Source organism: Tyto alba, unplaced genomic scaffold (genome assembly GCF_018691265.1).
Source record: "Tyto alba isolate M040663 unplaced genomic scaffold, T.alba_DEE_v4.0 Super-Scaffold_48, whole genome shotgun sequence".
Classification (NCBI taxonomy): Eukaryota; Metazoa; Chordata; class Aves; order Strigiformes; family Tytonidae; genus Tyto; species Tyto alba.
Genome location: NW_024881324.1, coordinates 817,123 through 842,746, shown reverse-complemented (window position 1 = coordinate 842,746; position 25,624 = coordinate 817,123). Strand labels below are relative to the sequence as shown.

General features: G+C 40.6%; 1 protein-coding gene across 3 annotated transcripts; it reads left to right on the top strand.

The window, feature by feature from the left end:
- Nucleotides 1-16: 16 nt before the first annotated feature.
- Nucleotides 17-25,241, top strand: GPLD1 (glycosylphosphatidylinositol specific phospholipase D1). 3 transcript variants are annotated; one of them, XM_042806753.1, is made up of 26 exons: nucleotides 18-297; nucleotides 633-825; nucleotides 3,780-3,835; nucleotides 4,792-4,870; nucleotides 7,614-7,711; nucleotides 8,905-9,015; nucleotides 9,314-9,362; nucleotides 9,860-9,914; nucleotides 10,874-10,981; nucleotides 11,708-11,735; nucleotides 11,818-11,957; nucleotides 12,936-13,001; nucleotides 13,549-13,672; nucleotides 14,218-14,357; nucleotides 15,518-15,704; nucleotides 16,735-16,845; nucleotides 17,817-17,891; nucleotides 18,275-18,431; nucleotides 20,415-20,556; nucleotides 21,120-21,219; nucleotides 21,311-21,404; nucleotides 21,996-22,172; nucleotides 22,486-22,643; nucleotides 22,911-22,937; nucleotides 23,030-23,080; nucleotides 24,284-25,241. In XM_042806753.1, exons 2-26 carry the CDS (start codon nucleotides 729-731, stop codon nucleotides 24,359-24,361), a joined length of 2,508 nt encoding a protein of 835 aa, XP_042662687.1. In that variant the 5' UTR covers nucleotides 18-297; nucleotides 633-728; the 3' UTR covers nucleotides 24,362-25,241. The 3 variants fall into 3 exon arrangements, 2 of the variants coding, with proteins under 2 accessions (XP_042662687.1, XP_032854713.1); XM_032998822.2 differs by having other exon boundaries at nucleotides 18-825; XR_004407976.2 differs by lacking the exons at nucleotides 22,911-22,937; nucleotides 23,030-23,080; nucleotides 24,284-25,241 and having other exon boundaries at nucleotides 17-825; nucleotides 21,996-22,399; nucleotides 22,486-22,577.
- Nucleotides 25,242-25,624: the final 383 nt, after the last annotated feature.

Genomic DNA, 25,624 nt, shown 5'->3' with positions numbered 1-25,624 from the left:
CCACGGCGGGGGGGAGCCCGGTTTGCCTGCCCCGGTGGAGGCGCCCCTCAGGGAGGCAGAGGCGGGGGCGCGGGGGCCCGGCGCCCCCGGGGGCCCGGCCCGCCTTGCCTTCGGGCTGCGGGGTGGCTCGTAGCCGTGTGCCTGCCGGGAGGCCCCTCAGGATTCTCCACACCCCGCGCAGCAACCGGGCTTCCCGGCTGGGTCGCCAGACCCAAAAGCATGTCTGCAGTGTCCGCTCGCCGAAGCTTCGGAATGCGTACTGCCCACAGCTCGTGTGTTTCTACTAATACCGCTTTGGTGATTGGCCTTTTTTTTTTTTTTTTTTTTTTTTTTTTTTTTTTGTGTGTGAAATCTGGCGCGGCTGTTGTAATGCAAGTGTATCGCAGGAGCTGTAGGAACTGCGGGAGAACGCTCCTCTCCGCTGTGCTTTTCTACTTTAACAGCAACCTCGCTGCCGCTGTGCAGTGGTGGTAGTTACACTGCCCAAACCCTGCAGATACTACAGAATTCAAGAGGGGAGAACACCTGTAGCTTATTTATTGTATTATAAATTACTTCAGTTGAGGTAAAGAAAAGCATTGGTAGAAAATAGCCTTGTCAATATGCCGGTCGTTTTCTTGCTGTGTCAGCAGCGTGTCCGAAAGAAAAGCCATGCTCTGTAACCTACGTTTCAAAGGTCACAGTGCTACAGCTCCAGGCTTCTGAAAATCACAGTTTGAGCCAGCATCATGCCTGGTTTGAAGATCTGGTCTGTTTTGCTGATTATACTATACCATTTCTGTCAAAGATGTATCCTGAGTGGAATTTCAACACACGTTGAAATAGGTAAGATATGTTAAGGAGTGAATTTATGTATCTTTTGAGTTGCTTCAGAAGAGAAATAAATTCAGATTCGTCTGGAAAGCAAAGGGATGAAATAATGCTAAAGTAATGAGCGTTCTACGTAATTAAAAAAAAAATGTAACATAGGATAGATGAGTAGTTTGGTTTTGAAGTTTGAAACTTTACTGGTTTTATAAGCAAAATGCTTGAATCAGTTTGGTTGCACAGTTTTCCATTTTCTAAATCACGGGCGTTATGTAACTGGAATGTTTGTGTCAGTGAGTCTTAGGCAGGAAGAGTTTGATTTGGAGAAAGAAAAGGAATACTTTACACAAGTTATGGGATTGCTATTTTTAAACTAGAGAATAACACAGATCATTTGTGGTAGCTCTGTTTTCAAATCACCATGTATTATTTTTGCCATACCTACATAAAATAGATGAAATGCTGTAATGGGTTTGTATCTATGACTAACATCGTGAACATTGTGTTCTGTGTCTCTTTCCGCTGGGTTGCTATCTGTAGCCTGAACAGCCTAGATTTGTAGACAATGAAGGACAGAACTGAGTGAACATCAAAGTGGGGAAATATTTCTGTTTTGAATTTCTTGTTTGCATGTGTTATTTTTAAAATCTGATTTCTGCTGTAGTTCTTGCAGGAACACTCTCGAGCAGTGTGAGGTTATTCTGAAACGTTTAGACTGACAGTTTTAACTGTTTGTTCTTCTGTTTCTGATTCTTAATCTGTTGCTCAAACAGATAGTAAAACATACGAAGTTTTCTCTATTCTGGTAATCTTATCAAACTTTCTGTGCTGCATACATGCAACTGAACAAATGGGATTATTCACGGCGTTCATTTGAGACTATGCTCTCTTGCTGAGTGTTGTACCCTTGATCAGCATCCTGCAAGCATTCACTTTTCCTAACGATATGTCAGGAAACCCGGAGTGATCAGTAGGAGTCACACTGCCTGAAGTTAGGCAAGCACATACGTCTTCACAAGCTCGGGACTCTAATTACTGAGTATGAGCTTCTGAAAACTTGAAGTAACAGATTTGGCAGAATATAGACTGTACTTGCAAGAAATCTACAAAGAGAAACAAGAGCAGATCTGTCCCAAAGCAGTAATTTTTTTTTTTTTTTCCTAATCAAGGAAGCATATTGCAGAAAACCTACATGTATATAATGTAAAGATCTCGGTTGTCTGAGGAGTAGTGTGTACACAAGGGTCCTAGTCCTATTTGGGTCCTAGTTTACAACAAATTTTGTCCTTTTGTCTGGAAATGACATTCAACTGGGATCAGCCCTGATGCTGCTAAAAGCAGTGCTTTTATTAACGTGCAAATAGAAGTCCATGGTGATAAGATACTGCAAGTTATTACCAAATCCAAACACCGAGTATTCCAGGAAGAAAACCCAACAAACTGCAGAAAGGACCTCCTCCGACTCAAAACCAGCACCAAAGTCTATCCTGCACAGACTTCTGAAAGTACACATAAAATGGTGAAAAGCTCTGCCTGTTCAAAATGTTGATCATGTTCCGTGTGCTCAGCAGAGCTGTGCTGTGTCCTACTTGTCACGGCACTGCTGCTGGAGGCAGGTCTGAGTGGGGAGGTTCTTCCTCCCCCCCCGCCCCCAGGGGCTGCTGTCAGACCCACTGGGCTCTCTGCAACTCTGGGGATCCATCTCAAAATTCCTTGTAAAGGCGACCTTGTAGGACCTGGGCTCATGCGAATGATGAGAAAAGTTGGGGGGGATGGGAGACAGGAAAACCAAACTGCCGAACTGAGACACTGCCATACTGGAAAGAGAGATGTGTGTTGAAATGTCTGAGCCTTACAATGTTAAGACTTTTTATTATTATTTTTAAGTTATTCCTGTTTTGGTGCAAGATTGGTCCTTAAGGTATCTTAACATATTTGTATAAGGGTGGTTTAGGTCAGTGGATAAAATTCAAAGTGAAAGATTGTTCAAATCCATAGAGTTTTGTGTAAATCTTATTCCAGAATGAGAGGGTTGGTTTTTTTGTTTTTTTGTTTTTTTTTTTTTTGTTTTGTTTTTTTGTTTTTTTTTTTTTTTGTTTTTTTTTTTTTTCTGTGTTGTGATTTATTTGAGAAGGATCAAATTAAATTCAGCATATTCTGGGCTATCTTGATCAGTCTTAGTTTATAAATAGCTTCAACTGAAGAGTAAAACTTTGTGTGGGAGGGTAAGATGATAACCCATGCATTCAGTTTCAACCAAATAATTTTAGAGGCAATGTTGGGTGTTTTTAGAATAGCGTTAACAGACTATCCCTGGGATCTAACATTAATTAGAAGGAGGCTTCATTAAAGGAAGGTGATGTCAGTTTGTTTCATTCTCTTCTTACTGTTCCTCAATAAATATTTTGGCAGTAAGAATGTCTGCCTGTTCAGTAAATAAATAGTATTATTTACTTTGCCGATTTTAGATTTTTGTTGGTTTTCCTACATGTTAAAAAATGAATCAAACTGTTAAACATCCGCAGTGATTCCTAAGGTACCTTTTTCAATGTTAAGGGCAACAGTGAAACTTAAATACTGTTCAGGTGGATCCTTTACAGCTCCAACTTTGATCCATACCCTATACGTGCTGGGTGTGATTGTATCAGTTCATGGCAGTAGCTCAGCTCTGGACATGGGTTTTTTTCCCTGCGGTTCTGGCTTTGTTGGTCAGCTTGGAAGCTGGGGTTTGGAGAGACACTGATGAGACCTCCGTGCTCAGACGTGCCACAGAAACAGCATTTTCTGATTAGCTCCTGAGGTGGGAAAGCACACTCTCACACAGAATGTTTTGAGAAAGCATGTTTCATGCATCTGTGCCACTTGGCTTAGGTGTGACAGTGCAGTGTATTCTGGTTTTGGTGATGCTTCTAACAAAACATGGGCCTGGCCATAGTACCTATAAATCACTACTTCAATATGTTTTTTTTCAGCACATAGAGCTCTGGAATTTTTCATTAAGCATGAAGGGAATGTTAATTATAGACAGGTAGGAAGCACATTATTATTTAATAGTATACATCTTTCTTCTGAATGCTTTTCTGTCTTCTTGCCTTTCTTTATTATTTATTCTCAGTAATACATGTATAAATACTGTGCCTGGACTGTATTTTTACCTTTTCTGTTGAAAATAGTTTGACTCCTCCTGAATACTATTAGAAATCTGTAGCTGTTATAATAATGTGTATATACCATGTGTGGTTTCTCACATGTTTTCACATCTTCCTAAGTCATACCCTCCACAAGTAGTTGTATTAGAAGAACCAGTAGAGGACTTTGGAAAGGACATTTAATAAACATAAGGACAGCAAAATGACAGCAAGGTTTTGAATTTAGTCCACCACATATGTATCACTTAACTGATTTCTGATTGGTGCAAATAGCTTTTTCTTTCATGGGCTGTATCCAGCAGAGCTCTGTGAGCATACGGACTGTTTTCATAAGCAAAACACACACGTGTTTTGTGTTACAAACATTTTCCATATCTTTTCGGACAATGTAGAAAAGGCCATTTTATATAACTCGATCTTTTATCAAAGTAGGAGATCACTCAAGGGAAGTATTCCCATTGTCCGCTGTAGACAGCGATGCTGTGGTTTGGAGGATGGAAATTCGCAGCCCAGGTTTTGTGTTTGGTTCAAGAGAAGGAGGTCACCTTCAGGAGGTGACTTCACCAGCACCTAAGTTAGATTACACAAATGCTTTCCTAAATGGCCTTTCAAATTACAGTACATACCGACAAGTTTAGTTTTGCTTACAAGGATTTAGGTGGGGGGGTGAGGGAGGGGGGAAAGGGGAATGATGGAGGATAATGACAACACTGAAATAACATATTTTACCAAGATAATAGTTGTATCTTGCTGGGTATTTACATTTTCTCATTGATATTAGTAGTAAATTCTGTTTTTGTGCTATCCATTAGCATTCTGATTCATCTTTTCCCAGTTGTTACTAAACCACCAAGATGCATTTCAGGCTGGGAGCATTTATCCTGATGCCTTTTATCCTTCAATCTGCAAAAATGGTAAGGAAAGCTTTATAAGTCCAATATTGTAACAAACGTATTTTTATATGGAAATCCTATAGAATTTAGTTGGGTTGAAAATATTTATGCTATAAGAAATGAAGTATGGCCAAAAATACTTCCTGCAAAAATATCCACCATTTTTGTTAGTAGTTTGAGCTTTTTTTGTAGAACTTTAAAAACGTTTTCAAATTTATTATATTCTTATAGAAAGTAACTTTTGGTTAAATTTATATATTTATTGTGTAGAGCAATTTGATGGAAGGATGCTGTTTGACTAAATTAAATCAGATTACTGAGTACTGCCTTGGGGAGAAACTGAGAGGACGACATGATCTTTTGCCTAAGTCTTAGGGAAAGCCTAGAGCTAATTTCTATATTAGGAAGTATTAGTGTCTTTCAGGTCAGGCACAAAGACAATAGGAGAATATGAAAACACCCCACAAAACCAAAACAGCTTAGGACTTGCTGGGGGCATACTAGTAACATCCTAGTTTAAAGCCTTTCTTTTCCAGATTGCTGTGTTTTGCTCTTTACTGGTTCCTGTTTGAAATGAATGTCAGTCTTCATTTTGCTGCTTGCAGATCTGAAGACTGCACCAGAGTATTAGTGCCCTGTACAAAGTCTGTCTTGACTTGCAGGTGGTCCCCTGATTTTTCAACTCTGGCAGGTCAGCTCTTGATCATAACCGGCTTCTCCAGCAACACTGGAGCTATAAAACAGCCATCTAGGGCTTGCTCCAGGATACTTTCTGCTAACGCGGTAAATCTGGATAGTGAGCAATTAGCAAATGGCACAAAGACAGCCTGTCCTCCAGCAACAAGCTATTAGGATGTTAGGCATATGCCAGAGACGAGGCAGTGATACACAGTTTGTGTGAGGATATCTGGCCAATTGATTGTTCAGATCTTACTGGAAGACTAAAGTATGAGTGGTGGTTTATTTTAGTGGGTCATGCAAATTCAGATCCATTAAATTCAAAGCATTCTTGGGATCCTTGTTCGATTTGCTTCATCTTTTACATGTTTTTCAGCTGAGTGCCAGTGCTTTCAATTATCTTGGTATTTGGTTTTCCTGCCTCAAACTGCAAAATCCTCATTTGTCTTTCCAAGGATACTTTCCCCATCTTTTGTCATCGCCTGCTCTCCTTTGAGTCTTAAAGTATACAGTGGCAGCTAGACTTCTCATTGTTTCTCAGCTGTAGGTTGTTGACGCTGACTGCTAGTTTTGCCAGCTACAGGCTGCTTGATTTATATCCTGATAGGCAGGTTACCCCATCCAGGTTGTCTAACAGGATCATCTCTGTTGTCATGTCATGGAGATCAGTTTGCATTCAGATTGCCTCTGCTCTGGCACTGGGTTTGCCTCCTGTCACTCAGCAGGTCACTGTTCCTGGTCTAACATCTCGTTAGATGCTAACATCTTGTCCCAGATTTCAGTCTTCCTTTTCAGGTCTGATGTTCTCCTGGGATTTCTTCAATTCCTACCTTGATTATTTCCATCTACCTCAGTTTTCCCTTTTAACAGTTTTGACTTCTGCCTTAAACCAGGCCAGTGATCAGAGCCTCTCCATCTGCAGCCTCCAGCCTACATTCCTTCACTACAGTTGAGGTCCATCTCACCTTATTTTATACTTAGGTCGCTTGTCAGCAGTCTCTTTAGTCAATGTGGAAGAAACCGGTACCTCTGTGGATCTGAGCTGTTTTAACTCTGTGCCTCCAGGTCCAGAGCAAAGCCATCCAGACTGTCTTTCCAGGCAGGAGACAGACTTATATGTAGAAGTCCGCTCTGTGCATGTTTAATTTTGGTCTAACAAATCCCATCCTTATGTTACCTAGTTCAGCTGCACTGTAAAATGTCAGGAGGCCAGGAGGTGACCCACAAGGTCTGCTTTCTCAGTTTCAGCATTTAATATAATTTCATCTTCTGCAATTTCACAGTTCTGCGTGAACAAACACATACACTTCCTCCAAGCTTATTGATGGTCCAAACAATCCAGCTCCTGCCTATCTTCTTCCCTCTTAGAGGATTTGGTCTTGTCATGTCGGCATCACTTTGCCCTTAGCTTCATGTAGGTACACAGAAATTTTTAGGCAAGGCCACTGTTAGATCCTACATAATCTCTTCTGCATAAATCCAAGTGAGAGTAATAATTGGTGTTTCAAAGGAAAACATGATTTTTCCTGCTTTCCTCTGCCCTTCTTCTGCTCCTACACTGACTGTACTGTGGCAAGTTTGCCTTTCTGTTGAAAACGATGATGACATAGCCCTCCTCCAGCCCATGGAAACTGATACCTGTTCCAAAGCATGATATTTTGAGTTGGCTGACACACCCACCAGCTTTTCTGCCATACAATTTGATGCATTCGTTTGGTCAACAGCTTCTCTGTCGGGTCTCTTTACCCTCTCCACTTGGGAGGCAGTTTTTCATTGTACTGTACCTACTCACAGGCACAGAGAAAGGGAGCAGGCACTAAATTTTGAGATGCTTCAAACCAAAATCATAGAAGGTAAATCTAGTATCTCTTTTAACTGTATAAATCATATAAAAATACAGTTCATTTGGCTCTTCTCATATAAGTGGATTGCAAAATGTATCATCTGTATGATACGAAATTGAACAAAATACTGGGGGGGGGGTTATGGAGAAAACCTTTTCTTTGTTGTTTTTTTTTTTTTTTTTTTCCTTCCCCCCCACCTCACCAAGAATAAATCAAATACTGATATAATTTTATTGCAATAGGAATATTCCATGATGTGTCTGAAGATACTCACTGGTCACCATTTCTCAGTGCAAGTATTCACTACATCAGAAGGAATTATCCTCAGCCTTGGGAAGAGGTAAGAAATGTCATTAACTTTTGACTTTGCTTCCTGTTTTTTCCTTCACCTTCACTTGTTGCAATTTCATCCTTTGGGAAGTGTAGAAAAAAATACACGTTTTAAATTAAAGTCTCTGCTGATAAAGGAAAATTTGAAATCCCGTTTTTAATTTATGAGACAAAAAAGTTACAGTTTCCATACAAAATCTATCAGTTATCTCCAGTGTGGTGTGGTGCTTATGATACATTTCATAGGTACAAACTTTCAAATGTGATTGGTGGTCTTGCATTATTGTCAGTTCTGGTTGAGTGTTTGCCACTTAAAAAAAAACAAGCGTCTTTTAGAATTCTCACTTGTGTAATCTTGGACTCAGTCCTGATTTGCTCTTGTTTATGGCATGTGAGGTACACAGGAAAAGAGGAAAAACAAATTGTCAAAGGGAGAATGATTTTAAAGGTAATACTGTTTTCTGTGCTGGAGAATTTGCTGTTCTCTCTCTGATCAGAAAGTCATAAAGGTGGAGAAGCATTTGAGAGCATGCAGTCTTTAAAACCTAAACAAGTCTGTGTGCCTTTTTATTGGCTGCTGGTGGTACTGATCTTGAAAACTATTAACCTGCAGCAAGTACAAATTCATCAAAAACCATGATTCAATTACAGATTTTTAAAAGACCTCTGAAACTTAGTGATTCAATGTGGAGAATTCTTTTCTGGAGAAATGAAGTTTCTGTTGCTGATAAATTTATTCCAAATAACTTTTCTGTTTGTAGGAATGAGTTATTTCATACCTGGGCTTTAATCAGGTACTTTTACAGTGAACAGCACTTGCACAGGAATGTCTTTCTCTCCTCTGTGTGCCTGCACAATGCCCATGGTGGCAGAGAGGGTTCACTCCTTGGAAGTGGAAGTGGTTGTCCCCAGTCCAGAAAAACACTTTAGTACACATCTAACTTGAATTACACAAGTTGTCCTGACATCAATCATGTCATTCTATGGCATTGGACTGTATGAAGTGTTTAAAGCTTCTCAAGCCACAAAAAGTGACTCCAGCATCAAGGAATGAGCAGTCAACACTTTGTCATGCTAAGTTCCTAGATTGTAAGAGTTTCTCACCTATATTCCTGTATAATGCACTTATGTAAAATGCTCACCTCTTCTTAAAGACAGGAGTAAAATTACTGACCTTACTACAAGTGGCTTGTTGTTGTGTAGGCTACAGAGAAGCTGGTGGCTTTCCTGTTTGGAATTGCCTCACATATGGTGGCAGATGTTAGCTGGCATAGCCTGGGCATCGACCAAGGATTTCTGAAGGCCATGGGAGAAGTAAGCCCATATTATTTTATTTATTGATATAACTGGATTTATTGGGATGAATAGCTTAGCTTTGGACTCTGGAGGGGAGGTAAGAGAAAAGCTGGAGGCCTGTTTCTGGAAGATTTTCAGAGGGACATAGTGTCACGAACACTATAAGAACAAAGTTGGTGAGGTTTGGGACCTGTAAACTTCAGGGTTGCTTGGACAATTTGTTTCTGCTCATGTGTTTGTATGGAAGGATTAATAAAATACATATGGGAGGATGAGTAAAATAGCAGACAGTTCTCTTGGTTTTGTCTTTCTCCAGATTGATTTTCATGGTTCATACTCTGAAGCTCACAGTGTTGGCGATTTTGGTAATGTTTCTCTTTGCTGATCATAGATCATTCTATTGGAATAACTGCTCCCCTTCAAAGCCAGTGGGTGATTCTGGCTCTTACCCTGTACAACGCAGGAGCCAAGAACGAGTCATATGGACACCGTGTTCTCACTCTGTCCCATGGCTTGCAAAGCCCTGCCATACCTGCCCTCATGCTCTGTGTTTCAGGAGGTGTGATAGGGCACGTGGACACTTGTATTAAAGCCAAACACAGGCTGAAGGATGCTAAAGTTTAAATGGAGTCACTACTATGGTTTGAAATTTTACATTGTTTTTATTCTCTGGAAGTATAAAATATGCAGCATACTTTCAGGTGAATCATTTATGTATTCTAATTACATAGCTGGAGGATCTACCATATAAATATAGGTAGCATAGCCATACATAGCTTCATTCGTGCTGCTATTCATGATAGATACTTCATGGGTTTGGTTTGTTGAGCTTCATGGGTTTTTTTCGTTCTTCCGTCTGCAGGAGGAGATATACTGAGTCAGTTTGAGCTGGACTTCAGTTATCTGGCATCAAACTGGTAATAATTATCATAAAATTTAATAATTATTTCTGCTTACTCTCAATAATTGCTGTGTTTTAACAAAATTCTGTCCCTCTTTATCTTTCTTTCAAAATAAACCCTTGCAGCTATTTGAATTTTTCTGAGTTTGATATTCCTTATATGCATGTTTACCATTCCCTGATGTGAAAAACTGGAAGGACATAAGAAAAAAAGGAGTTTTATGTATAGGAACACAGCAAGAAAGATTAGATTCTTTATCTCTGAAGGGAATTATAAGTAATTACATGTAAAATAATCAGGAAAAAAGGATTCCTGGAATGTCCTAGTAATTAGTTAGATAAATCTAACTTAGATTTTCATTTAAAGTTTTGGAAGTTGAGGGTGTTTATGGTTATAGATGCTGTGGAATTCAGCCAGGCTTTAAAAGCATAAAAAGAAGCTGCAATTTTAGATATACACATTTTTTTTTCTCACAATTTTTAACTGAAATTAAAACTCATACGTCTTTTTTTCTACTGATAAAGTAGGTCATTTGAGTAATTTTGTTCAAGTAGGATATAATTCATCTAGGTGTAGTAGGCACAGTTCATTAATAAAACTCTGGCACAGCTGTGGGAAAAGTCTGTTTGTCGAGGAGTAGATTTGGCATATCAGAGAGTTGGAGAACATCCTCCAAGACTGTGTGATCACCAAGACAGGGAACCAGTGTGGGGCGTGTGGAAACAACCAGCAGTAGCCATAAGGGAATGGTTCTACAGGTTTCTGTCTTTTAACCTAAACGAGAGGAGAGAGTGGTGCAGAGAGTAACTGCACCTGCAATCCTGGTCTTTCTGGCATTTGTAAATCTTCATGACTTCTATAGTCTTTGAAATTTAGCGTATTTTAAAGCAGGCTATTGTTATTACAAAAACTATAATCTTCTATCAGATGATGTGGAAAATCTCTTGTTATAATACCCTTGTCTTGATTTTTAGGTATGTACCTGTCAAAGACCTAGCAGCTATCTATAAGGAATTTTATGGAAAAGAGATCATAACTGAGAGCACAATTACTGACTGTACTTACCTGCTCTTTCTTGAACTGTAAGTCAAATAACTTTGTCTGGGTTTTCAGAAGTGAAACAGTTGTAGGAAAATTATGACAATCTTATTTTGAAATGCCTTATTAATTGAGGCCAGCAATACGGATTCCCTACTAGACTCCAAAATCATAAAACACCTGAATTTTTTTAATGGCTATAATACAAATTTGGACTGCTTAATGACTGTTAAATTCATTGTGACACCACTGATTCAATGTCTTACATTAAACAGCAAAGTGCATTAAATAGCTATTTATGCCTATTTGTTTGAGAACAGCTGTGTCTTCAAGCACCATTGCATTGTGGCATGTTAGCAATATAATTTTCATGTACTGAAGGAGTAGTGTACATACCTAAATAGGTGGCTTACCTACACTTTATGTAGATCCTTTCAAGACCAAGAATAATTCAAAAGCAAGTTTTGATATCTGGCAATATCTGCTTTCGAATTTTCTAAACAGCCTAACTATATCCTTTATTTTAGTTAATTACCGATAATCACACAGCATTTGCAAACACTGTGAATCCCTCCAAATTAAGAGCAGCAATAAAGTTAATATCATTACTTCTCACATTACAGCTTTAAAAAATATATAAACAACCAACAGGAAACTGTAATTACTTGCATAGTATTTACCATACAGAAGCCTTGAAAAGAACTGTTTAAATAATTAAATATTATTAAATGAAGCAGATTTATTTCTGAAGATTTTTTTTTTGCTTTCAGGCATGGAGAAAGGCTTGCTGTTGCCAAGGTTGGTTTTCTGTTTTCTTTGTAAAAATAAATATACGGCATGAAGATAAGAAATCCATCTAAGGATGTTGTTTGTCGCTCAGCTTTTTCCAACTTATGCTAGTAAATCTCCATTTCTGGTGGAGAAGTTCCATGAGTATTTCCTTGGAGGGGTCGATGACATGGCATTCTGGACAAACAATATTTTTGAGCTGACAAGCCATATGCTGGAGAATGGAACCAGGTATCGCATGTTTTCTGCAATATGAAGCGCAGTAATCGAGTTCTGACACCCATTTAATTGTTCTTCTGAAGGCAGGTTCTCTCCTAGAAGAGGGGCTGAGTTTTAAATACCCTCACTTGGACAGAGGGATTTCTGTGGCTGTCTTTTACCCAGGTGCGCAGGGTTACACAGGCCTTGAGTTCACATTTGTTACATGTTCACGCTGCTTTCCCCAGGCAAGGCTCTGGCGTGCCCAGCTGATAGTGACAGGGAAAATTTGGGGCATTCTTTAAGACATACTCAAGGGCCTGCTTAAATGTTACATAGCTGTGCCCTGAGGTTCTGCCTGGCCTGGCAGTCTGAGCTGTGGCTGTGGCTTCTGGCTGTTGTCATCAGCCAGCAAAGAGGTCCCTTCCTAGGGGAGGTCAGATATTGCATTCAGACACTTTAGGCAAGTAGGATTAGAATGAGTAACAGTATACATTCTAGTATAGGAAGCTCAGGCTTGTACTCAGAATGTTTTTATCGAAGTTCTAGTCTTGTAGTGCTCTATTATAAGTGTAACCTCACTGTAAATAAATTTATAAGACCAACAATGACAATTTATCCATCCATTTATACAGAAAATATCACTGCAGCTATTTTGGGAAAAGATGTTTGAAAAACTGTATGGTACAATCTGTTGCATTCTTTGTTCCAGAGTGGCACTTTCATTAAAAGTGCTTTAGATTAATAGAATTAGCAGGACATGCTACAGTAACTTTCCTTTAGGTGTTATATAAAGACATGTAAGATTCATACAGAACCTAATCAAGGTCATTAAAATAAATATCAAAGGGGGTTTTAGGGATTATAATGATGCTCTGATTTTGAATAATCAGGGTTTCTTGAGAAACCTGATGACTTCTAACAGAGGAATCAATAAGGATAAAAGTTGTATATTTAGTTTCGCTTCCGTTGCGGGAAAATCTTTAAAATGCATTCTGCGTATTTCTTTAGTGGCTGCTTCCTGCCTGAGAACCCTCTGTTTATAAACTGCACCGAGGAGCACAAGGACAGCTACGTGTAAGTATAGCTCTGAAGGTTCAAAAACTTACTGATGGGAGGAGAGTCTTCCACTAATGTGGACAGTGAGCTGTTGAAAATTAGAGATCTTTTGGTTTATCTTTTTGTGTGTGAATTTGAGGTTCTCTTAACATGAATCAGTAAGTTTTGCATAGAGGAACTGTGCAGAACCTAGGAGAGACTTTTGCCTTCCAGCCTAAGGACAAGAATACTTACCTAGCACTTGAAGCGCTAAGTCTTCACACTTTATTTGCTTGTCAGTCTTTGTTCTGCTAATCATGAAAATACCGATTCATGTTTACTGTTACCATAGCTAAATTCTCTCCTGATTCACGTACAGAAATGTGGAAGTCAGCTGTTCAGAGTACAAATGTATGTATTCTTCTAGCAAACATCTAAAGAGAAACCACCTTAACTGGTATCTCTTGAGAACTCCATTTATACATGGGAGAAATGGCTACCTGATTGCATGCAATATGTTTGCTTCTCCTAGCTTCAGTCAGTAATTCAGTTATATTAATTGTTATTATTGTTGCCTTTATTTTAGCAGAAACAAACAATCAAACCACGAACGTCACCAGAATACAACTTCTTTGCTTACAAAAACACTTGAAAAGAATATAAATTATACAGAGAGAGGGGTTCACTTCAGCATACAATCTTGGGCAACAGTAAGTGAGAAGTGACAGATGTGTCAGGTAAAATTCAGCTCTGTATAGAATTGTTTTTAATTTCAGTCTGAAATGCTGCGTGATGGAGTGGGGTCTCTGGATGTTAACAGCAGCCTCTGACTTAACTGCATGGACATTACAGCGCTACGTTCATCTATATATGTACATCATAAATACTCAATTTTTACACTTTTGTCATTGTATAGTGAAGTTAGAACCCATTTTGCAGTGCCAAAAATGACAAAATATATCTTTAGTATTTACACTTTAGTATTGACGTTTTACAGAACCATATGATCACTTTTGGGGGTTAGGAGGTCCCAACAGAACATAGCAGTGAACAATTAGCAGTGCTCTATTTAGAACTTACAGAATTTTCTGTTTTTCAAAAAGGGTGCTTATGACCTGAGTCAGAGTCCACTTTGATCCACATAGATGTGGCGATTGCCACTGTTGCTGACTTGTTTTTGATGTGCTCCATAACGTTCTAGAGTTTCAGCCTGTGTTTTAACCATTCTTGTGTCTCTTTATTATTTTTATTTCAGAATTCCCTCCGCCTGATAAACCGTGCTTTTTCAACCAGTGTCTGGAAAGCATTAGCAGCTACACATCAGAAATCTTCTAAGCACATCTCCAAGCCAGCAGCTTCATATTTTCTGACGTCATCCTATGCTAGACTTGGATGGTTGGTAATTTTCTTTCCTCCCACATCCCTCTTAGTTTCTGCAAATTTTGAGTACGCACCAAAATATTAATGTTTATTCTTTGGATACTCTTTAAAAGTGACAGTCCAAATCCATTAGTGGTACAAATCTGGCTGAATGGCTTCTATTGTCTGGCCAGAACAGCAAGTTAGCCCATAAGACCTTTCCTTCAGATGTTAGCGTAAGCCTCTTTGTGTTGATATGGAATAAAACTGTATCAAGGACAAAATTTCCATTCAGGTGTGAATTCTAGTCAGGTAACCTCTTTCTTTGGAATGGTTGTCTTGTCACTTTTTTCCATTCTCTCCTTAGTGAAGGAAATCAGTGCTCTGTGTGTGATCAAGCTCAGAATGGAAGGAACCAAAATTAGAGCGAATATTGGCTCTAGTTCTGAACAGTATAGGAACAGTTACCCTTTTTTTGTTATTGGTTGATGTTTGCGTAGAATTAATTGTCTGTCCCAAATTGATCACTGTTGGTGCCTAGTGAGTGTTTTTGACAACACTATGAGATGAGTAGGGAGTTCAAAGGTAGATTCAGGACACGGAAAGAGGCATGTTCTCTCTGCTTGCCGTAGAGGTTCTAGTTTGACCTGCAAAAGGGAAGAGTAATAAAATAAATTTGCATTGCTGCTCATCTTGCTTTATTTCTTCTGACTCAAAAATTCAAGGTTTCTTTCTTGGGTTTACTTCACACCAGCCAAATTAACAGTAGTTAGTTCTTTTCTCGCCACGTTCCCTCTCTAAACTCCAACATGTTAAAGACCTGTGATCCCTTTGCTTATCTACTGTTAAGTCCATCAATTAAATCAGAGGTTCAGTTAAAGAGATACTTAATTTCATCTTTTGTAATCTGTCATATGCAAGCAGCTCTTTTTCATGCTCCTTGCTCTGATTGCTCTCAGGTGCCTTCTGTCATGTAAATCAGTTCCTACAGATCTCAGAGGGAATCCTCTAGGCTCTGTTTTTATTTAAGAAAACAAAAATCAAATATATAATATGACAAATGCTGTGTAGATTTTTACAAGAATAGATGAGGGAATAGATGAGGTCTTGGTTTACCTGAAAGTATTTATTTTTTGCCAATGTTGTAGTAGTCTGGAAGCCAATGCTATGATTTTGTTGACTTGCTGCCTGCACAGGGCGATGATCTCAGCTGACCTAAACCGGGATGGATATGAAGATCTGGTGGCCGGAGCACCGGGGTACAGCACTTTGGGCCATGTTCAGATAGGACGGGTCTACGTGGTCTATGGCAACCAGTCAGGTTTGCCACCAGGGGATATGGATCTAGACCGGAAAGCTGACCAAGTCCTACAGGGTCATCAGGTGAGGGGTCAGGTCAGCTATTTGTCACTTACAGCGTTTTGCCTGAAAATGTGGTAAATTTTGACTGAGCAACAGTGTCGTTACTATGTATGATGATTATTCCTGAATTACCCCTCCAGGTGAAAGGATGTTGTGTGCCTTTTGAGAAAAATAACCCTTACTTAAGTCACAGGAACAGTTAAAGCAATGTGATCTGTATGTTCGCTTTTATTACTGTGCCAGGTAAGCGGGCTTAAGAACATAATTTTCCCATGAGTGAAACTGAGGTAGCATCTCTGTAAGTCACAGTAAAGCTCATTCAGGTCCCTGTATTGTGATTTTTTTCTTTTTCCCCCTTTCTTTTTAATCTAGAATTATTAATTTCATATACATTTTGATTCCTTTGAAGCTACATTTATTCATTAATTGATAACTTCTTACAAAACCATTGTTTGACTTTAGTAAGAGTACTTGTTATTTCAAAAAAAGAGTAAATTACAATTTGACATGATGGTGACTGGTTTGTAACTGAGAAGCAGGATCAAATGATCTTTCTGGGTAATGAAGATGATCCGCTGTGAAAAATATCTTTATTCACAAAGAAGAGAATGGAGATGAGATACATTTCTTTTTAATCTATTTCTGTGGTTATAAACTGTGGAGTAACAGCTGCTGTCTTCTTACAGCATGTGTCAGTGGTTCACAGCTATAATGCTGTTACCAGGAAAGATAGCAAGTTTAACATCAACAGTGCTCTAGGCTCAGAGGAGGAAACAGCAAAGCAGTGCCATATTATGTTCAGTTATTGTATATTTTAACACCTCCACATCCTCAAACAGAACAGTTGACTCCAAGTTAGTGTATTAGTATGACAGTTATTACTTGGGAGCACAGTGATGCTAAGAAAAATCTTAAGAATTGTTGGGATAGACTCTTTTCATCTCTGTTTCCAGTTCTTCCCTGTGCTGTGATTGCAAATGTGCATTAGGTTTTGATGGTTTTGTCTTGAAAACATTTGTTATTTTCATGAGAGCAATCCCTCTTCTTTTAGCCTTCAGGAAGGTTTGGTTCTGCCCTGGCAGTCCTGGATTTCAATGAGGATGGAGTCCCAGATCTGGCAATTGGAGCACCTTCTGTGGGATCTCAGTTTCTTACTTACAAAGTAAGCCACATACATGGGTTTGGTGGGGTCTTTGCCCTCCAAACAGAACGTTTTTAGTGATACATACTTGTTTCACCGTTCAAAAAAGGGAGGGAATTTCTGTTGTTGCTCAAGGTGGCATTGTAATTGAAACACCATGACCTTTGTGGGTACTTTGATTAGAGCAATGACAGCTATCTGTATTTCTCTTTCAGTGGCCTTTTTCTGTATGAGAAATTCAAATTAGATTGCAACTTTGCTGCACTGATGTGCTGGAAGTGCAAGGAGCCATTCATGAAATACGAATGTACCCTTTTTATTTAGGAACAGAGTCTGGAACAGACCTCATGGGTCAGTGAGCCTTATTATCTGCTGTCACAGGCCAACAGATTATATCTAAAATGTGATAGGAACACAGACACACTTGCTAAAATAATCAAGTTACAGAGGCTTAGTGATTTGCAGTTTACCAGCTGAGTCCACGTAATGGTCCCTGAATATTTTCAGCCCATGCAAACTGAGGCAAAATGTTTTGGTTCATACCATGTTCATTAAGCTTAAAACTCTTCAGAATTTCAGATAGTAACTTAGTTGCCCAAATGGGAATTTAAATGATTTTATGTAGACCCATTAGCTTGGAAAATTGCATGCATCTGTTGTGCTTGGCACCGTGTGCCATTGCATTAAATAATAATTAACAAAATTTGAGCCACGTGAATGTGGGTATAACTGTCCTTGCTCCTTACCCACAGTATAATGAAAATTTATTTCTCTGTACTTCTCTGGCTTGTTATAGAAGTACTCGTTACAGCATGGCTGTTCTTAGGTTTGGGGTGGAAGACAGTGTTATGAGAAGGCTCTGATTGGAAAATTGCAGTTGTATTAACAGCACTTGCAGAACTGTTTCACTCCTTTGTGCTTTGTCTTGCATTTCATACGTGGTGCTGACATGCCGATGCTCTCATGCCGTATTTGCTTTTTCTGCTGTGTAGGGTGCTGTGTATGTCTATTTTGGCACTGAGGGAAGAGGCTTGGCATCTCAACCAAACGTTACCATAACTTGTCAGGTATATTGTTCGGGCTAAAGCAGGGCTACGCAAGCGGGAGGTGGGATAAAGGGGAAAGGGGCTTATGGGCTTAAAAAATAGAATGTTAAAATCAAGCTTCTAATTGCAGGGGAATTTAGACTGATGGGGAAGGTGCAAGCAGGCTTTTGCCTAGGTTGGTTGTATGTGGGAAAGACGTCTGTACTCCAGTGCAGGAAGGCAGCAGGGTGAACAGAAAGATGCATAACCCTTCAAAACAAAAGAAAAAGAAAACAACTGAAATCAGGGAGTGGGAGGGTAATTTGATCAGAAGCAGACAGTTAACTCTTTAGAAGTAAATCTCTCTATTTTGCTACAAATTGGGTGGTTTCAGTTCCTTTTCAGGCTTAAACTGTTTATTGCAGCATTCCTACTGTAACCTTGGTTGGTCCCTGCTGGCAGCTGATGTTGATGGGGATGGAAATGCTGATCTGGTTGTGGGGTCTCCATATGCACCTGGCGGTGGGCAGCAGAGAGGATTTGTGGTTGCATTTTTCTCATATTTCAACAGGAGTGACCAAGGTAATATTTATTGAGTACATTAACCCTTCCATGTTTTATGTGACTGCTCATTTGTTCTTAATTAATCATAGCATAATTCAAGTTCAAAGGGATCTCAGGAAGCATCTAGTTCAGTGTCCTGCTCAGTAAGGGGACAGCTATGAAGTCAGACCAGATTGCTCAGGGCTTCATCCAGTCGGGTCTTAAAAACCTGTGATGATGGAGAATGCACAGCTACTCTGGGCAGCTGTTCCACTTCTTGGCTGTCCTTGCAGGGGAAAAACTGTCTTGTTACAGCCAGTCTGAACCTCTCTTGTTTCAGCTTATGCTCATTGTCTCTTGTCCTCCCGCCATGCATAGTGAAGTCAGGGGCACAGGAAGCATTGAGGAACCCAGTACACTGGGAAGAGCCTGGCTCTATCTCCTTGCTAACCTCCTCATGGATACTGGCAGGCTGCTGTTAGGTCCTCTCAAAACCTCTCTTCTCCAGGCTGAATAAGTCCCAGTTCCTCAGTCTCTGCTCACAGGGCAATAGCTCCAGCCCCTAACCGTCCTGGGGGCCCTCTGCTACATTTGCTCCAGTTTATCAACATCTTTCCTGTTTTGTGGGGTGCCAAACTGAGCAATGTATTGCAGGTGCGGTCTAGGGAGGAGTAAAGGGGGAACATTGGCTTCTCTCAATCTCTTTGCCATGCTCTGGCTTACATAGCCTGGGATGCTGTTGGCTATCTCTGCTGTCAGAGCCTCCCACTCAGCGCTCTGCCCACCGGGATCTCCAGGGCCCTTTCCACACTGGTGCTCCCCAGCCTGTCTGTCCCTGGCCCATATCGCTGCAAGGGCATCTCCATTCCCAGGGGCAAGGCTTCGCATTTTGTCCTCGCTGAATTCTGTGAAGTTCCTGCCAGCTGGTTCCTCCAGCCTGTCTGGGTGCCTCTCAATGGTAGCCCTGCCCTCGAGTGATACCCCCTCACCTCCTGTCACCCGCCAGCTTTATAAAAGGGCATGTTGGTGCCTTCTCCAAATCATTTATAAAAGTGTTTAACAGGATGAGTCTGAAGATAGGCCCCTGAAGGCATTCCACTTGTCACAGGCATTCAGAGTACAACCCGCTAACGCTGCCCTGTGAAGGTGATCATCTCAACCAGGTTTCTCCCATCTGGTTGTCTGCCCATCCCCATGGCAGCAATGTTCCACCTCCGGAACAAGAACAGGGTGGGAGACAGTGTTGGAAGCCTTGCTAAAGCAATGGATTCAACTGTGTGTTGGTGATACCAAGGCAGACTCACTGGTCTTCCTTGGAAATTTGTAGATGTACCTCAAAAGGTGAAGCTTTATCATTCTGCATGCTCCTTCACGTGGCTGAAGAGGAAAGCTACAGGTGAATACCATTAATGAGTACAGGTGATGAGGATTGTTGTGAATGAGGGAGGAAAGGCCACGTATGGAGCTGAATAAAGTTAGTAGGGGTTGGGCAGCATACACAGGTGTTCAGAGCTTTGTCAGAAACATGTAACTGAGATTTCCAATAATGCTTGATTTTTGTAGCTTATTCTACTTCATGTAAAATTAGAAACCACAAGGAAAATTGATTTCAAAACAGTGCTGACTGACATCTTTGCAAAACCAAAACACAGTTATTTGAAGTAAAGCCAGAATTACTTGAAGGTCCCCTACCTACCACCCTTTGAAGAATTACAAGTTCTGACAAACAGTTTCAGTGTTGTCCTATCCCTAAGAAGGAGTCACTAGTTTAGGGCAGGCTTGACTGGTTCTGTAGGCTGTTGCAAGGATTTTGAAGCAGGCTGTGTTTAATAAAGGCTTCCACCAGCCAGTACAGTTGCAGACTGTGCAAGCAAAGTTAGCGATAACTGGTGCCATATCATGGACAGTGTAATTTTGCTTACAGAAACTTATTGTCATAGGATGCATCAGGGCAGGATTGCTAACAGATTTTTCTATGCCAGGGTACACCAAGATGTAATTCATATTTTTCTGGTCTGTCAGGACTTCTGTCAGTACAGGATGCCAACTGGATGGTGAAGGGGGAAGAAAACTATGCTTGGTTTGGATTTTCGCTTGACAGCTGCCAGCTGGAGAACGTAACATTACTGCTGATTGGTAGCCCCACGTGGAAGAGTTGTGCTGGGTGTGTTGTATATGACAGCTTGCTCTGTCCTCCATTCTGCCCTATTTCTGCAATATTTAAGATTTGTAATAGAGCAGACTTCCAGCTTTTCAGGAAGTTTCCTCTTTGTCCTGCTTAGAATATTTTTATTAAGTTCATATTTTTAAGCCTTCACCCTTCCTTCTGCAGGGGGGTCTTCAGACCCTATTGAAAGGGTCTTTGTTATTTAGAGACACTTAAGAATTTCTCGGGTTTTCTTGGAGAGGGGGCACGAAAATGCTGACAGGTGAGCACACCTAAAATGATCCTATAGGTAGCACTTACTTCAAGATAGCATTCTTAAAAGCAAAGCAAACACAAAAATGTATGGAGTGATAAAGAAGTAGATAGACAGACCAAGTCTGTGCTCTGAATGTTGTGAAACGAGTTAGAACAAGCATGGGAATTGCTAAAACAGACTTCTAGAATTTGGCAGCCACTATTATTCCGAACTAAAAGGGGAAAATACTTGAAGAGGAGCAATCCTAGTCGAATGTACAAAAATATGTTGTTACATACAAATATATTTTAGACTGTAATTCCAGCTGCAGTCCCTTCTCATCGGATATCAGGCAGAGTGTTGGCAAGGTGTACGGATATAACCCACCAGGCACGAAGCACTGGTTTGCAGTCACTGGAGATAAGGTAGGGCTCCTTCTGTAGAATGGGACCTTATGACTAGTTCAGTGTGGTGACATGCTGTAGAAATGACATAGGTGTTTTAAAAATCTAACAGGTGATGGGCAGAATGGGTTTGTCTCTGGCCAGTGGTGTGATGTCTGTGGCTGGGACCACAAGGGCAGTTTTGGTGGTGGGTGCACCTACTGCAGGTATGTCCTGAAAACTGGAAACCGTTTCTGCTTTGGGATGTTTATTTCTGTATGACCAGAGGACAGATGCAAAGTTGAAAATTAGAAGAGAGACCTTTAAGTTGCCACATAAATAATAAAAAAAAAGTAGAAATAATCACTGTAATCACTTTTAAGTGCTTTACATGTAGAGTCCCCTCAACTATGCCTCAACTTCAATTTTTTTTTTTTTTTCCCTTTCTTAGAATTAGCTTAGCAGAATTACTACCTTGCATTTTATGGAGCGGTGATTTGCTAGTAGACTGCATATTTCTCGCAATTAAAGCGACACAGTATTTTGTCCTTACTCTGGTGGTACGCAGTAAGGAATTACGAAAGTCAAAGTGTAGAGAGCTCTAACCTGAATGCATTCTTCCCTGGTACTATTGCTGAGAGATTGTTTCTATGCTCATAAGTGTTAATGCCATACAACACTTGATCTTGTTTCATAAATTATATTCACTTTGTCTGTGTTATGTAATGCCAGCATTACTTGCTGTCAGTGTCCTGCAGGTATTAAACCCGAGTTCCTATGTCTGATGCTCAACTTCTGTTACTCCTCCTTTTTCTCAGACAGCCTGTCTAGGATTTCATTTATCTCCTCAGTGCTGCACCAGGCTGGGCTGGCTCTGGTGTATGACCTGACAGACAGCACCAAGCCCTCTCTCCTCAGCACATTCAGCGGGGACAAGAGGTTTTCTCGCTTTGGAGGAGATGTATACTTAAGCGACCTGGATAATGATGGACTAGGTAAAGCTTGATGAACGTAGATCAGAGGCGAAATGTTTTACTTTTGGCGACAGGAAGACTGGTCACCTACATACTCACACGAGTGCTAAACACAGTCTGCTTCCTCAACTGACTTGTACCAGTATTCCATCGTGCCTTGTGGGAGGCATCTCTCAAATCCCAAGCAACTCAGTTAGAAATTGAAACATTTTAACTGTCATCATTAATAGGAATTGTGGCATCTAGAGGTATGTCAATGCAAACTCTCTGGTGTTTTGTTTTAGCATTGTTTCACTTCTGACGTATTCACATGTCATCCTTGTAATATTTGCAGACGAAATGATCGTGACAGCCCCGCTGCGAACTCACGACATCACGGTGCTGTTTGGCGGGGCAGCTGGCCGTGTTTACATTTACAGTGGGAAGCTGGCTTCCGCAGGGAATGTGACAGGCCACTGCAAGTCCTGGATATCTCCCTGTCCTGAGGACTGGGTAAGAAAACCTAAAAGTGAAATCAGGACACACGGTCATAACAACAGCTAATTAATTACATCCAGTACAAATATCGAGTGACTTCTGACTCAGTTTCAGAAAACAGGAGGTTATTTATGTTTCTGAATCTGTGGGACTTGGCTCCCCCTGTTCTTGAATTACTTTGTTGTTCAGGAGCCAGGGTTATTTCACTGGTCTTCTACTCTCCTAGTGTGGTTCTCTCCACTGACTTTTCTCTTTTTTTTTTTTTTTTTTGTTTTTCTCCAGGCACAGTATGTCCTGATCTCTCCTGAGGTAAGTAACCAGGAGGCAAACTACTGAGAGAAATGAGAAAGTGCCACTTTAGAAAAACTAACAGCATTGTAACAAGCAATGTTGTTTTATAGGAACTATCAAGATTTGGGAGTTCTGTTATCACTGTGAAGTCTGAAAGCAAGGTGAGGAAAAATTACTGTTGTTTGTTGCTTCATAACATCTTTCTGCCTCACTCTGCATGTACTAGCCAACAGCTCACATATGTATCTTACTCACTTGCAGAAGGCTTAAGTGCTTTACATAGTTAATAGTTAAAACTTTACATAGTTAAGTTTTCATTTAAACCGTTCTCTGAACTGGTAATTAAAACCATTTTATAGGTGGGTCAGTTATAGAATTGCCAAAATTTTGGCACCTGATGTCTGAATTGAAAGAGATCACTTTAAAGTAGACTGAACTCTAAGCCACTTGGGAGGTTGCTGAGAGTTTGCATGGTGCCAAGTGGGTGTGCTGTTCATACCAGCCTGTACGCGAAGTGGATGCTCAGCTATGGAGTAAACCAAGCACCGAACCACCCCTCTCAATTCATATTTACAGGCTCGCTGTCCTAGCAGTCACTTGCAGTGAATGAACACTGTTCCTACATCAAATATTTCCAAGCACAGAGAGGCCCAGCTCATTTTGCATGCATTTGTGTACCTGTTTCTCTTTATGTCTCTCAGATGCCTGTTATTTTTACCAAAAGTCAATCCCTATGTTTGTACAATGCACTGAGGAACCTCATTTTCAGCTTGAAGGTTACTTAGCCCTTGTTCAGCTGAGGGGAATCCAGTGTTCTGCTTACTCCGACGTAACCGGTGTGAGAACTGAGAAAGCCTCAGTACTAGGCTGAGGGGGTGGGCGACGGGTCTGCAACAAACAGTGTTTGGCTTCTTGCTGTTAAATCACGCGAAGGAGAAACACCTGGAAATGTAAATGCTTCTAGACTAGGTTAGGGTGCACAATCCAACACTGAAACACGGGCATCACTGATGGCTTCTGCACAAGTGCAAGCGAGGCTGTTCTCCAAGCAGTTGTGCTCCTTTGCTCTGGCACCACTCCAGCCTGTGCCCCAGTGATCTGACCCCTGAGAAACAGTTTACGTTGGCAAGAGATTTGTTTGACTGGTTCCAGCTCCTTCCAGTTTCTCAAATGCCATAAAGCCTGCTTGCCAAATCTGTTTTGTCAACTGCTGTTCTGCTGAGATGGGTTGCTCTCATTTCGCATCACATTACTATGTGACACTAACGATATGGACAAAATCTGGTTTCCGTTAGGGAAGCTTAAGGCAGTCGTACGCCTGCAGTTGCATTTTGCTAACCCTTGTTCTGTATTGATCTCTGCAGAAAGAAGTTGTAGTGGCAGCAGAGAGAAGTTCAGCAAAAGCTCGACTTGGTGGAAGGCTTTTTGTCTACTCGCTCTAGAAGTTCATGGTAGCCTCTGAGGCCTGGGCACAACTGGCCTGTTAGTGAAGAATCCCTGCAGCAGCTGTGATAACTTCCTTAACACAAACCAACCAACAGACCACATGACAGCAAGCTTTTGATAGACGGATGTCCCAGATAGCTAGGTAGGGTCCTAGGGGGTGTTAAGGGAGGGAGGGATGGTCATGGTTTTTAAGTGAAGATAAGCATTCACAGTGGTTTGACTTGCAAACCAACCAAAAAGCTGTGTCAGTCATGTAAAAGCACAAATTAATCCTGTTGTGAGCAGCAGCATCACTTAACCTAGAATGAGCAAGCTGATCTGAAACCTTTCAGAGGCTGAAAGGAGCAGGCGGCTAGATTTTGGTAGTAGTATTTGGCTGTACAAGGAATGTTCAGTGGTCACCTCTACTGGCCAGATTTGAACATTTTATTGACAAAACTAGGGAAGAATAGCATGTATTTTACAATTCTTTGTATACTGTGATACAGAGAGGGATTCTAAGGTATCAAAAAGTTGCTGTCAAAATAATAAGCACGGAGGAGGGGCAGCTCTAAGCCTGACAAAGGTGGGCGGCACTCAGGACTGCCTCTGTCTCTAGCAAGCCTCAGGGCCTGCACCCTGGGTGTAGACCAGCCGCACTCACCCAGGGACAAAAACACAAACAAGACTGATGACATTTTAGGAAATGCTTTTGCACTCAGGGCTGAGACTACTCTGACACCCTTTCTTTGTATTTTCATGTAAAATTCCATAACCGTGGTAACTTAGAATTGTTAACAACTTTTAGTGTTAACAGTGTTGTCTTCAACTAATTAACACTAATTTTGTATGAAACAGAGTGAGCATCAATTATCTATTAAACACCTTGAGCAGCAAGATGTGATGCTGTTATTACCAACACTAGAGCGCAGACACATACATTTCTTTCTCTTGCCTCCTTCACAAACACAAAGCTTTATTTTTATTTTAAAAAACACAAGTCAGTGGAATAGCACAGAACTCTAGAAGTCATACTCCAAGCTGACACACCTCAACTTACCTTCTTAGGAACTGTCTCTCTCAGGGAGGTTGTTTTTAAAAAAAAAAGGGAAAAACAAGGTGAAGATTAGCTTGATGTATAATGTGTTCTGACATCTATTTTGGGGACTTGCCGAAATAGCAGAACACTTAAAAAAAATTCAACTTTATAAAGAAGTAACTGGATGGAACTGGGAGCACAGTATTTACCTTACAAATCTGTGAACTGTAGCACAAGGCAA

Bases quoted from the DNA above. Each gene is read 5' to 3' on its own strand.
- GPLD1 (XM_042806753.1), top strand. From the start codon at position 729: ATGCCTGGTTTGAAGATCTGGTCTGTTTTGCTGATTATACTATACCAT. The intron at 826-3,779 runs GTAAGATATGTT...GTTTTTTTTCAG, and splicing joins TTCAACACACGTTGAAATAG to CACATAGAGCTCTGGAATTT. The intron at 22,938-23,029 runs GTAAGTAACCAG...GTTGTTTTATAG, and splicing joins ATGTCCTGATCTCTCCTGAG to GAACTATCAAGATTTGGGAG.